This window comes from Polyodon spathula, chromosome 2 (genome assembly GCF_017654505.1).
Source record: "Polyodon spathula isolate WHYD16114869_AA chromosome 2, ASM1765450v1, whole genome shotgun sequence".
NCBI classification, from domain to species: Eukaryota; Metazoa; Chordata; class Actinopteri; order Acipenseriformes; family Polyodontidae; genus Polyodon; species Polyodon spathula.
Window position 1 is genome coordinate 17,349,741 of NC_054535.1, and position 13,707 is coordinate 17,363,447.

Consider the following 13,707-nt stretch of genomic DNA (forward strand, 5'->3'; position numbering starts at 1 on the left):
ATGTACCAGTGTTCTCACAATAGAAGTGCTTTAAGAGAGATATTAGGAGAATTAGCAGCAGACTGGTCACTGTTGACAGCGTTTCACTAGAATCACTATGAAAAAAGTAATGTGTATATTGCAAAATAAACTTGACTAACATTACTAAAACATTTGTTTTCTTTTTAATATTAGTTTCCCTACAGTAGGGATGTCTGGTAACCCTGAACAAGTATTGCAAAAATGTTTTTCTATTCTTCATAAAGACCAATTGAGCTACAAAAAAAAAAAACTACAAACAATTAAAACAAAGTATTACTATAAATTAAATGCAAACTCCGTCAGTACAGAAAGACAGAACTCAAGAGCTACTGATAGTGTCTTCTTGTTTTTTTGTTAAAGATATTACAATTCTTAAAACACTGATCAGCTGGTAAAATGTTTATGCAACTCTAAAAACTTCCAGTCTCATTTATTATTATGAACTTTAAATATATACCTCTACTGTATTATATTTTCCAGAAAAAAGTTTGTTAAATAAAATAATTCAAGTGTAAACTGTAATGCTGTAAAGTTGGAGTTTGTGTTCCTCTTCAGTCCGTGATTACCACAGTTAAGTATCAGTGCAGATGTATTAATTTTATTTATTTTTTAAGCCAGATTGTTTCCCCTGAAACTACAGTAAGCTGTACAGTACTGAAACATTCATTGAGGGAAGTGGTGTGTTTTATGTACAGAATAGTGTTAGCAGCTTGGAACTGCAATTAGTCTCTCTCCCACTATAGTGCTCAGCCTAAGCTTTTTCTAGAGTTCCTGGTCGGCTTGGACTTCCCAGTCTGCTTCTCTGACAGTGGTTCTGGTTCCTGTTCCTTTTCCACAATTTCCCGAGTGTGGCTTTGGACCAGATCTTCGTGTTCAAAGCAGCGTAGCTGTCCATCCATTGGTGACGTGCACAGCGCCCCCTCCTGGTGCTCTTTACAGAAGGAGTTTGGGCAGATCTGGCAAAAGGCTACAGAGTTTTTCCCACAGACATCGCAATGGTGCCACGGGCAGTTCCATCGCCCTGACAAGCAAACAAACAGACATATCATGCAAGTGCTCAACTGCTGCTGCTGATTGCTTTATTTTAATGGACTATTAACACACTTAGTTGCATGGTAACAGTCCCTTGTAATATTAAACACATTCAATTTTGCGTCCTGCAGAAGTGTAATGAAAACATATGGCAAACGCAGGAATAGTTTCTCTAATTAAATACTTACCTGAAGTCCCACACACCAATATAAAACAGATAATACAAAATGTGCTGAACATCTGTTGTGGATCTCAGACAAAACTTTTACTTATCAAAACCATGCTGTTCGAAACAACCGTTTTAGTTCACCTCATATTAGGGATGATACCCATAAACTCAAAATGTCATGTGTTTATATAATAATAAAAAAAGGAACCACAATACAGTAGATTAGCATACACAGGCCAGTTTGTCATGTATTATGACGATTTGACCAGTGTTTTGCACTCACCGAAAGGGCGCTTGGTGAGATCGAGGCAGGAGAGGTGGTAGGTCTTCGTGCAGGTCTTCTTGTCACAGAGCACGAGTTCTCCCCCATCGCCACAGCGGAAACACTCGTCTTCAGACTGCTTCTTCACTTCGTTACGAGACTTGCGCCTCTTCAGCTTTTTCTTGCCTTTCTTCCCTTTGTCTTCTGAGGTATTGCTGGTTGCATTCTTCATTAATAAAGCAGAAAGGGCAACAGAGAACAGGAACATTATGAAACCACCGTAGACAAGACGTACATTTCATTTGCAGTGGAGAGTTATCAGATCCTTTACCTTGGGCCGGTCTCCAAGAAACCCACTGCAATTAGGAGCTCCACACCTGCAGATAGTCTTCTCATTGCCCAGACAGTCAAGGTTATAATTGAAGGTCAACTCTGTCCCTGGATTTACAAGACAATTCAAATGAACAATGAAGATGCAGTGTGTGTGAGAGAGTGACACTGGAGGTGTTCTTTTGATGACACATCCAAGTCTAATTGTAAAGAACCCATTGCAACATTCTGACGAACAAGGAGTGTTACCCCCAAGCTCCTGGTCAAAAAATGCTACACAACCAAAATGAACCCTAAATTTGCAATTGAGCCATCAGTCCCCCTCTCTGTCTGTAACACAGCACAAAGATGCTGAGCACCAACTGTTTGAAGATAATTCATTCTCATTCCTCCAGTATTGCTATTGTATTTACTGCAGTAGTTTGCAATGGAATGTGCCCTGTATAAACTGTCTTACCTGCCGGAATATCACAGCCAGCAAACAATCCCACCCGTGTGTCTCCATTCACCGTCCACTTCTGCGTCTCACAGTTGGGCTGGCAGCTGTGGTTCATGAAACGAGAGTAGTTCCCTTTGAGGCCAGCATCAATGATCCGATCCTAAACACGCAATAGGGTATTCAGATGAGGTTAATGGTAATGACACCACCGATCCAGAAGAGGGCTAGTACCTCGTTTCCATGCACCACTCAACCTGGGCTGAAAACCAAGCCGCCCCTGATACTGCATTTCCATTTTAAATTTAGCCAACCCCACGCTGGCTGCCAATCCAAGCTGCCCCTAATTTTTTCCCCAAAGCAAGATAATCAAAACACTGATCAATAAAGTGACGAGTGGGTATAAACATTTAAATCGGCATCTGTGGTGAGCAGGTTTCTCCGTGCTTTAATATTATATCATTTTTTTTTTAACACATAACTCCAGAAAATTGATAGGATTGTCAGAAGTAATAGCTTTCATCCTTTATGTTGTGTAAACAAATGGATGTGACCTTAGCCGCAAGACCTGCTGGGAAAGATAGTCGGGTAGTGTCAATGGGGGTTCAAGAGGAATGCGGGAGAACCCGGACCAGTTCAGAATGGCGGTCAATCCGTGGTCATGGAAACGAGGTATAAATGACTGCAGCACCGAAGATTCTAAAGTGACACATAGGTTGTTTAGTTAATAATCTGACTGGTTTTAAGGATCTACACTACAGGTCACTTGGCAAAGCATTGTAGATTTAAAACCTTCTATTGGTTTTGAGGGTGTGTGAGCATTCTCCAATCTCACAAACCTAAAGTCAGAATCATTTTTACGCCGAGCAATCCAGAGCAGATGTGGGCGGGCTACCGATCCCGGAGAACAGAGATCAGCCCTCCTTTTTATCCACTCTGAATGTGCTCGGTGTCTGGCTAGTAGGGTTTGCTGTTGCATGACGAGGAGTAATCCTTGCAGGTTTTCCCACCCCCCACCCCTGGAGCATCAGAGCCAATGTGATGCCCCCTTCAGAGTCCCCAGCAAAGTTCAGCCTCTTTGCACAGCCCGGACGTGAACTGGCAGAGTCCTAGCTGTGTGACTCATCCTGCGCTCCCAGCGGCAGTGCTTTCACTGGATGAGCCACTCCATTCCAATTCATACTTTAGAGACATAACTGTTGTTATTGTTAAACTACTTTCATATGAAGCCAATTTAATTGACCAACAGTGACTTCAATTGAAGTCATTTGTAGCCACTGTTTTGATCAATGATGTGTTGGAATTGATTAAAAAGGAATTGACCCCAAACCTGCACTTGAACAGATATGTGCTTTATTTGTACAGAATTGCACGCCCGGTTGTGAAAAGCAGATTACAAAACCAAGCTTGCTGTGACGGTGAGGGAACGGCCAAAGACAGTACACACCACAACAGGAGGAAACGTGTCTACACCAATGGAAAACCGAGAAAAACAGCTACTTAAAACTAGCAACTGATTGTTAGTTGACACGCATACTGGTCACAGCAGTTAAATGCTTATTACATACAGCTCTGGAAAGGTCTTGTGATTGGGTTACCAAACCACAGATTAAGTCTTCAAAAGAGCAAAGTTTGTTTTTTTCTGTTTTTGAGAGGGTGCAGTTGTCTTTACGATCACACTTCTGAACACCAAAGGCAGACTTCTAGTGCTGTTAGACATCTTTGTAAAACGATAAGATTTCACTCATGCTTTTATTTCCCCACCAATAAAATATTTCAAAATACAAAAAATAATTCCCAGTGATACTGTCCATTTGTTTGAGTGCAGCTCTGCTACACCGATATGCAGCCACTAAAATGAATGTACCTAAAGAGTAGTGGGAGCATGCAGGCAGGACAGGCTACAGAAGTAGACTTGAACAATAATGGGTATCAATGTCAAATCAGAATGTAAAGCATCGCTCACGAACGAGAATACCTTTCAAAAGTCAGAAACTTGATTTGTTTGTTTGAATTATTGCACAAACATTGAACTTGTTAAAAAAAAAAAAAAAAAAAAAAAAAAAAAAAAAACCTAATACCTTGTAAGTTACTCATCCAATAAAATCACCCTTTTTTATATGAATCCTGCTACTCCTTGCTTACAAAAGAGAGCCCTTACCTTGTCAATGGTCAGCATGTAGAAATGCGAGATATCGTGCTCCTGCGCATATCGAATTCTCGCTCTGCACTCCTCTTCATCTATCAGCTCCCCAACATATTCATTCACAAACTCCCCCTGAAAAAACACAAGCAGCCTGTAAGGAAAATACATAACAGTGTAACAAATATTTCTCACATTCCATGCAGTAGAAACGCAGGCCCCGTGCAAGATCTTATTGAGAGCCCTAGCACTTGTGTATAAACATAAAACAACATGGTGTTCAGTATTTAACAATATCTAATTCTCAGAATGTTAGCATGCATGACACAGCACAGGACTACATGTAACAAAGGTTTCTATCACCTTGCATTTTATTTTGCATTTGTCTTTACACCCAACACTTCACTATTTTTAATCACAAGCTAACAAATTTAAATAACCAGTCCCTTCAGGGAAACTCATTTTAAATTATCAGTAAATTAAGCAACAGAACCTGAAGAGGGCTTTATCGTCTGGTAAGGCTTGCCTCGTGTCGTTTAATGTTGTCCCGAGCCGATAGCGAGGGCAGGCCTTTACATAACCACACAATAAAGCTGTTTCATGCGAGTTCTATTGCTATTAGAAAAATGATAAATTAAAAAAATTCTGTTTTTTTGCAACACTATTTTTGTTGCTGATGAATACAAATGTTTTCCTCATTATTCTGCAAGAATTCCATCTGAGGTCTCGTAGGTGTATCCTTCACTCGGGCTTCATCCCTTCAGTGGACGCTTTGTATGTATTTCCAATTGCCAAATAACAAAAAAAGCTTCTACTTACATGGAGTAGATCTTCAGTTCTGCTACTTCGTACAGAAAAGCACTTTAGTCAATATATGGCAGTGTTTATACAGTAGTTACTATAGAGCAGTGGTCCGTGAGTAAACTCCAGGTGGTCTGCAAGCCACTCCTAAAATTATGCAGTGGAATACCTAGTGGCAGGTAACATCCTGTACACCCTCCAATCACTTAATTTTTCAAATTTCTTCCCACCCACCTCATCTTCGTATTCCAGTGTTTTTTATATGTACACCGAGCGAAGCTGGTGAATAATAAACTGCGTTAGAAAGGGACAGATTAATTTGCTACGAGTTAACTGTTTGTGGGGACCAGCACTGGTGGATCCGATGACGACCCAAGACCCGGTGCATTATTTATCAGAAGGTTTTGTCAAACAAAACTCTTAACCTGCAAAACTGAGACACCATTTATCTACAAAGCATTCAGAATGTGAAAATTAAAAAAAAAAAAAAAAAAAAAAAAAAAGTAAAACAAAAGAGAGACCGCTATCAGCAGCTTGCATTGCACAAAATGACAAGAATATTCCTTGCTGACCTGGCAGCCAAGATCCAAGCCCAGGAATCTCATTAAGTTGGGTACATTATATAAATACTTTACTTTATACATGTACTTATACATATACACATACAACCGAGTTTCAAAATGCTGCTATGAAAAAATGCGAGGACCGTGTGAAAAATCCAAACACCAAAGTGGTCCCTACACTGAAAAAGGTTGGGAACCACTGCTATAGTGTATGGTTATTGATTTAACATTCAGTGTTAATAGTCTTGCATACACACATCCATATGATTTAAGATCAGCCACATCTACTGTAGAACTTCTTAATATAGGTTGTTATCAGTATTCCAAATACGGTAAAGTTTAAACGCTTAGAGCTGATCAAACAGATAGATACTGATCACTCTCACCTTTTTGATATCTCTCTTGGCCACCAGGCCCCAGCCTTTGCCCGCAGTCTTGATGATTTTGGTCTCTGGGTACTGGCGCTTGGTGAAGCCCTGGTTCTGGCAGCGCTCTCTTGCCGGGCATACAGCTGGGTGGCACTCATACATCAGCATCCTGTTCAAGCACTCTGACTCAAAGCCACACGGGCTCTCGTCCAAAGGCTTGCAGTTACACTTGGGGATCTCAGAGATGTCTGCAGTGTAGATCTGGACCTTCCCACAGGGCTTGTTTACCTGTGTATTAATAAGTGTGGTTACAAAAAACAACAAACAAGGACCCACTAAAAAGAATAAATACACAGAAAAAAAACATAGAAAGTTGGGCAGTTGAGTTGTGGAAATGCAGAGTAACGAGATGTGATCAAAGCCTAGTTTCAGGAACATTTGTCAGAGGATATGGAACAGATTTTCAAACCACTGAAATTTTTTTTTAACATAATGATGTTACAAAATAGAAGTATATTAACCCTTAGCAGTCCATTTATTCAGAGCTTGTCAGGTCCAGTTTATTTTCACACGTGCCGTTTATTTTAAACTTGCTGTTTAAAGTTGTCGTCGCCCCCTACCAGAGTAAAACAGGTTTAAAAGACCCTGCATAGCAAATGGACACTCAGTACTGCATCTCCAGCCAAGCCCCACCCCTTGTTCGCTGCATTTTACACATACCTCTTTATAGACGTGCATACTGATAAATCCTCTCCTGATCACTCGTTTTATCGGCAAATTCCTCAATAATGTGATCCAAGTCATTATTTTATTACTATAACATCTCAAAAAGCTCTTCAAATGTCCGTGATACATGTTGAGCGCTGGATGCGGAAGCAGCTATCGCCTTTGTTTGTGTCCGTGTTATCTCTGCGGTGCAGGGGCTATGTGTATTGCTCAGATACGCCCCCCTTTTTTTTGGCTTCATTCGGGTCCTATTGGTCTCACTCGGCCATTGAAAGGTTTTCTCTGCTTTTTCCTGAGAAAAAGCAACTAGAGACCTGTGCTTGACGTCTTTTTGATGATGTCAGACAGGGTCCAACATCGGACTGGAAAGGGAAAATTGTAATGTCGGACCTGGTCCGACATAGGACAGCAAAAGGGCTAAATGGGGCATATATAGCCTAAAAACAAAAGCACAAATCTCAACAGATTAGAAAATACCTTGAAAGCAGTAATTATTTTTCTCTAACACTTTTTTTGCTGTTTGACTATTGATAGTTTGGAGGACCTTGTCCCAAATCTTCCTAACATGACAAACCTTGATGTACTTGTAGGCCGGTGGTTTGCGCTCATTCTCCTGGGCTTCCTTTGCTTCTCGTTCCTTTTTGATCTCCTGAAAACGCTTTTCTGCCTCCTGTAGAGCTGCAGCGGACCGGTGGGGGATTATTAAAAGAAATTAAAAAATTAAAAAGACCAACATCAGTTTAAACTCGTACAGGATCATTTTTAAATGGGGGGGGGGGGAATCAATTACTGCTAACAAAACGTTCCTTGTTTTCCTGTAACACAAGTGATTTATTTCCTCCTATGAGGAGTGTAGTTTACCTGTTTTGAAGACTTTGCCGATGCCCTTCATCTTTTGATATTTGCCCCCCCGATCTCCCTCCATGTACGGGAAGACGCGGGCCTGGTGTGTCCAGAAGTAATCCTTGGAGCCGAAGAAGAATACGGGGAACTCCCCGGTCTCGTGGCGCAGGTGCTGGATGTTTGGGGGGATACTCCGCGGGTGCCTGATCTCTGCCGGCCACCATCTAGTCAAAGATTGCACGGAGAATAGGGTCGGCTTGAATTGCACTATAAGTTCACCACTGTATCAGCTTCAAGTGCTTGTGTTTTCCTGAATATGCTTCTCACCTGTAGCTGCCCAGTTTGACCCAGATGATGTCTCTGTACTGCGGCTTCTTGCCAGCCTTGCAGTCGTTGCAGTACCAGCTTCCATCAGGCATCTCTATATTGAGACAATCAGGGTGGAAAGCAGCAGGACAGGCCTCGCAGCACAACAGACTGCCCCCTGCAGGAACAGGGAGGAAGATAACACAGGATTTGTAATTTTTTTTTTTTTTTTTTTTTTTATTTAGCAGTCGCCAGTTAGTTTTTTTTTTTTGTTGTTTTCTCCCCAATTTAGTAGTGTCCAATTATTTTGTTTAGCTCAGCTCACCGCTACCACCCCCGCGCTGACTCGGGAGCGGCGAAGTCAGGCACACACTGTCCTCCAAAGCGTGTGCCGTCAGCCGACCACTTTTTTCCACACTGCAGACTCACCACGCAGCCACCCAGAGCTACAGTGTTGGAGGACAAGGCAGCTTACAGGCAAGCCCGCAGGCACTCAGCCAGACTACAGGGGTCGCTGGTGCGCATTTAGCCGAGAATAACCTGGCCGACCTAACCCTCCCTCCCCCCGGGCGGTGCTTGGCCAACTGAGTGCCACCCCCTGGGAGCTCCTGTCAGGATTTGTAATCTTAACGCAGTCTCATGCTGGGTGTTAAAATATGGATTACAGAATCACGATATGCCTTTATTTTGTCGATTGGACAGCGAGGGAATGAGAAATCCTAAAGTTGAAAGGGAATTGTGCTAACCTTTAGAGCAGACGAAGCACCAGCTGACGTTGACATGCGCGTGGTGGCTGTACCCTTTCTTGGCTGTGAAGTGGCTGGTGCAAATGATGCTGTGGGAGGCCAGGACCTCACATCCTGCAGCAATGCACGTGTCCCCCGCGTGATAGGCGGCAGGGCAGCGCACACAACGCACCATTTTACCTGGAAATTGAGAAGACATTACATTTCAGAGGAGCTCAAACGCTATCCAACTTTTGTTCAAACATATGGAGTGTTTGTACCCAGTGTAAGGTTATCTACTTCACATTCAGTATTTATAGTCTTCAACATACATACTCTAAGATCAGCTGCATCTTTTGCAGAGTTTGTTTTAAACTGAAATGCTTATTTATATGGGTTACCAGCATTCCAAATACAATAAAACATCTAAAGTTTAGGAAACTAAACAGAATTTAAAAAACAACCCCAATTCATGTTCATGGTGCAAGACATTTCAATTAACATATGTTCCACTGTTTCAATAGAAAGATGACCACGGCTTACATTAAAATAAATGATATATATATATTTGAAGCTTGTGGTCTGTTACATAGTGAAGTGCAAGTTTTAAATCAGACTGGCTTTGTCACCCCCCTTTGCAGGACATTGTAATACACCATTGCCACCTAGTGGGTGAAAATTAAAGTGTAATATTTAAGTTTGAAGTTGGTACTACTGGGGCTTACTCAATTGACCTAAACGGCAGCGGACCATTAAAATCTCTCTCACACATTTCGGATAGACAAATTACAAAAACAGCTCTCTGAACTGTCTTTGCTTTACAGGTTTCCTACCTTTAGTAGATTTGAGGTTTGAGGGATTGTTGACGAAGCAGCTGACGCAGCAGTGTAAGGGGCAGCGAAAGCCCTTGTTTGCAAACACAGATGGAGGGTACTTCCTTGCGCAGTCTTCATGGTAGAATTTACCACATTGGAGAACCATGCAGCGCTTCACCTCTCCATCGCTCTTCTTGCACGCAAAGCAAGAGTGGATTCCTGCAGGATAAACCACATCAGAAAACAAGGCTGAGGTCGTTTCACTAACACTGTGGACGAAGCACCCCAACACACCACACTAAAACCAAATCCCAATTAAAAAGAAGGGTTCATACCGATTCAAATGTATTTCAATATACAGTGCAATACAACAAATAACTACCACCAGTTTGTACACACCTTGGTCAAATGTCTTGGTTCACTATCATTAAATCCATCATTTTTTTTTTAAATCTATTGTATCTACTGCATTTTTAACTTCGCAGATAGCCCATTATAAATTTCTGACAAATTCATCTGATAATGTTTGTAAATTTTTTTCAAATTAAAATAAAAACCTTAGACTTCAGACAAATCAACCAAAGCACAGTTACTCCGGTCTGTAGGTCAAGATTGATATTTTTATTTTATTTTAGCAAGGCTTTTTTTTTCTTTTCTGCCGAGCGATTCGGCTTCCACGATGTGTTTAAGTACACAGAACCGCATACTAAAAATCACCCAAAATATTTACAAAACAAACAAAAACATTTACTCTAGTGAAATATCTGTGTGAAAACTTCAGGCATGACAAACCAAATCAGAATGTACTTCACTGGAGTTGAGTTTCTGGTGACGGTACAGCATTTCAGTATCTGTGGTTGTAGTTTTTACTCGAAATTACCGTAGACCATGGCATCAAAGAGCAATACTTTACCAGAGAGGTTTCTGAAATCGTTTTGTAAGACCCAGAACGTTTACTGATCCAAAAGAAACCAAAGACATTTTTATAGAAGATGTTGACGGAATGAATGCCAGAACGAGATGAATATCTTATGCATTATGAACTTCTTCATACCAGTAGTGAACATTCTGAAGTAGATGAGACTGAACATTCCAGTTTTTTGGTTTAGTTTTCAATAGATGTTAGTTATGTGAAACAAGCCCTGTTTATAAATATACTAAATGTGTATAAGGATAGTACACTATACAACTGTTTAGTGTAGGCTAATGTGTTACACTTACATAAATGCATCAGTTAACCTTCTTGTTAGAGATTTTTTATTTATTTTTTTTATATTTTACATTAATGGTTCCTTTTTCCTTTGACCATTTATGAATTTGGTCCAATGTAGTATATTATTTGTATAGCTATTAGTTTTTATAATGTTGTATTTAGTACTTATTTATAGTAAAAATGTGTTGTTGTTTAACTATTTTATGTACAAAGCGTACATCAAGCATTTTTGAAAAAAAAAAGTTGAAATCAATTAGCTTATGTTTACTGTTGATCAGACATTCGTTTTCAAAAATATGTATGCACATAAGTATACTAATAGTTTTTATGAATTACATTTTTTAAAGTAATTTCAAAAAAGAAAATTGCACACGTTTTTTCTACTTTTGTTTTTGCTTTCTAGTTGGGTAAATTTAGATTTTCCTTCATGCCAGTGTAACCCTTGGTATTTTCAGTTCACAAACACTCAGCTTTTGAAAAAGCTAGAACTCTCTATGCTTTCAATGGATATATACAATACTAAGCTAAAACCATGCCAATCACATATCAAAAAAGGTAAAAACGCGCACCTGTCGAACAACTGTGCAAAATGAAGACCGTACATGATATTAAAAAGGTTTTCAGATTCTCGCTCCTGCTGTTTGTAGCTACCACTGATAGCTTTACCCATTGTAAGTAGGAGATCAGTAAATTACTTATGAAATGAATCTTCAAGTGGATTTTTAAATTTTTCACATTCAGACTAGGTCAGTGTGGGTATGCTTGATCATAGAATAAAACCATTATGTGTTTAATAATCTGCAGTGCAGCAGCTTTAGAATTGTACAATACTGTATACTTTAAGTAGATATTTGGTCTGATAAATGCTCTAAAGTTAAGTCATCTCAGGTCAGCCCTTAAAATGGTAGAATTCAGTCCACAAAGGGTTAAGGTTGCATTTTACTGCAAAAATGTAAAAACATAAAATAAATGGTTTGTCCTTCACAAGATTTAAACGACTTGCAAGGAAAAGCTCTCATTTACCAAAACTCTTATTAAATTTCACATATTGTTGTTCATTGTGGCATTGTAGAACATTATTGAATTATAACACAACAGCTCATGTTGCAGTATTTCCACGGCTTACCAGAGGTGCATTCAGAACACAGAAACCTTCCTTCTGGTTTCTCCATTAGCCCCAAGCAATTCAAGTGGAAATGGCCACAGCATTGCCCTTCACACAGCATCAGTGAATCGCCAATAGTTTCGCAAACCTAAACATAATAAATACATCCATGTATAAATAAACCCATTTTCAGCTCAGTCTTGTATAGTAATGTCCCCGTGTTCTAGCAGGGAGATTGTTTATTGGGTTGCTTTGCTTATCAGTGTATCAGATTTTGGGATACATGAAAGTTGCTAGGGGTTTACAGAGCAGAATGATAGTCACCTGACACACATTGTCCTTTTTCACATTCCCTCCTCGCTCGGACTTCTTGGAGGAGACAGAGGCCTCTGTCTGGGTCTCGTCGGCACTTTCACAAGGAGACTCTGGGCGCTCGTCCCCGTGTCTGTCAGAGGAGGTCTGGAGCAGGTGAACACACACACACACACACACACACAACGAAACATTAACATTTGGAAATAGATATCCCACTCCGGTCATTCTGAACTCTATACAAAGGGTGTAAAAATATTAAGGAGGCACTATCTCACAGCAGTTTCAATACAAGCGGAAATGCTGAAAAAGGCTCAGAATGGAGTAAATACTTAGAGTAAACAACGCTGTATAAGTCAGTTAATTAAAAAAAAAAAATCCAAAACTAGTATTTACCAAACTAAAATGTACAGTCTTGTTGGATTTATTTATTTATTTCCCCAATCTTATTTGGAAGTGCCATTATTAAGTAGTATCTTGATACATTTGTATGTGAAAGTGAAATGTGAAAGTAGTGGAAAAAAAAGAAGTCAAAATATAACAAATACAACTTTAAAAAAGGTAAGCGGTTACATGGAAGGTTACATATTGAAATTCCTGAAGTCCAGGTTTGCGTGTGGGTGGTGGTTTGTGTGTTTCTGGGCGTCTCTGAGTTTACCTCGTGTTCTGCGCAGGAGGCTGGTGGGGGAGAGCTCTTGCTGGCCACAGCGAGCAGCGCTCCCCCCCCTGAAGATGAATGCTTCCTTTTCTTCAGGGGCTTGCACTTGTCCGACAGTTTGCTTTCTGGAAAACAAACATGTAAATCCAGCTGCAATCAAAACCTACTGCAACTTTAAAAAAAAAAAAAAAAAAAAAAAGAATATAAAAAGACAAGATAGAAAGTCAATTCTAAAGAGTCTTACCAGACTGGCTATTCTGAACATCTGAGGCAGCTGGTGATACTTTGGTCTCTGCTGCAGGTTTTGATTTCAACTGTTTAATTGGGTTCTTCTAAAATGGAGGAAAAATATGCAGTGGGTTAGATTCTCGCCAATTGAAAATCAAGAGATAAGGCATGCCTGCATTATCTGCATTACTTCTCTTGTAATGACTTGGGGTTGCAAGCATTAACCTTTATGTAACTGTGGCAAAGTGCCCCGCCCCTGTGTGTATTTTGTGTTGTATGTTGTGTGTTCGGCGAGTGGAGAACGGGATTGGAGACAGAGGTTATAATAATAATAATAATAAAAATAATAATAATAACAACAATTAAAATATCAGCTCGCCGCGTTTGTCTGTGTAGTCCATTTTGTTTGTCTCTTTAATTTGGAGAAAGTGCCGTGTCCTGTGTTTTAGTTTGTTACAACCTTTTTTTATTTACTGTTCTGTAAATTCATTACATGATGAGCGAAACCAATCGCTCAGCTCCACCCAACTCCACCTCTCTGTTGTTTATTTCCTGGTTCCTATTTCTGGTCTGACATCACCCACTGCAGCCATCGTTGTGACACGTGGTGTCAGAACCAGGATTACCAGCGCCTCCTAGACGCAGACCAGA

At 40.2% G+C, this 13,707-nt stretch overlaps 1 protein-coding gene across 1 annotated transcript in view; it reads right to left on the reverse strand.

Annotated features, from left to right (window-relative positions):
• Positions 1-221: 221 nt before the first annotated feature.
• The window catches only part of LOC121330875 (histone-lysine N-methyltransferase NSD2-like), a 45,659-nt gene continuing 32,173 nt past the window's right edge, over positions 222-13,707 (reverse strand). The window contains exons 9-23 of the mRNA XM_041277771.1: positions 13,073-13,160; positions 12,829-12,953; positions 12,183-12,317; positions 11,880-12,006; positions 9,559-9,759; positions 8,747-8,926; positions 8,022-8,178; positions 7,713-7,918; positions 7,426-7,529; positions 6,144-6,413; positions 4,412-4,528; positions 2,272-2,413; positions 1,816-1,922; positions 1,506-1,710; positions 222-1,042 (exon numbers count right to left, since the gene is read on the reverse strand). Coding sequence (XP_041133705.1) covers positions 768-1,042; positions 1,506-1,710; positions 1,816-1,922; positions 2,272-2,413; positions 4,412-4,528; positions 6,144-6,413; positions 7,426-7,529; positions 7,713-7,918; positions 8,022-8,178; positions 8,747-8,926; positions 9,559-9,759; positions 11,880-12,006; positions 12,183-12,317; positions 12,829-12,953; positions 13,073-13,160 — 2,439 coding nt within the window. The 3' untranslated portion in view covers positions 222-767. The remainder of the gene's footprint in view (positions 1,043-1,505; positions 1,711-1,815; positions 1,923-2,271; positions 2,414-4,411; positions 4,529-6,143; positions 6,414-7,425; positions 7,530-7,712; positions 7,919-8,021; positions 8,179-8,746; positions 8,927-9,558; positions 9,760-11,879; positions 12,007-12,182; positions 12,318-12,828; positions 12,954-13,072; positions 13,161-13,707) is intronic.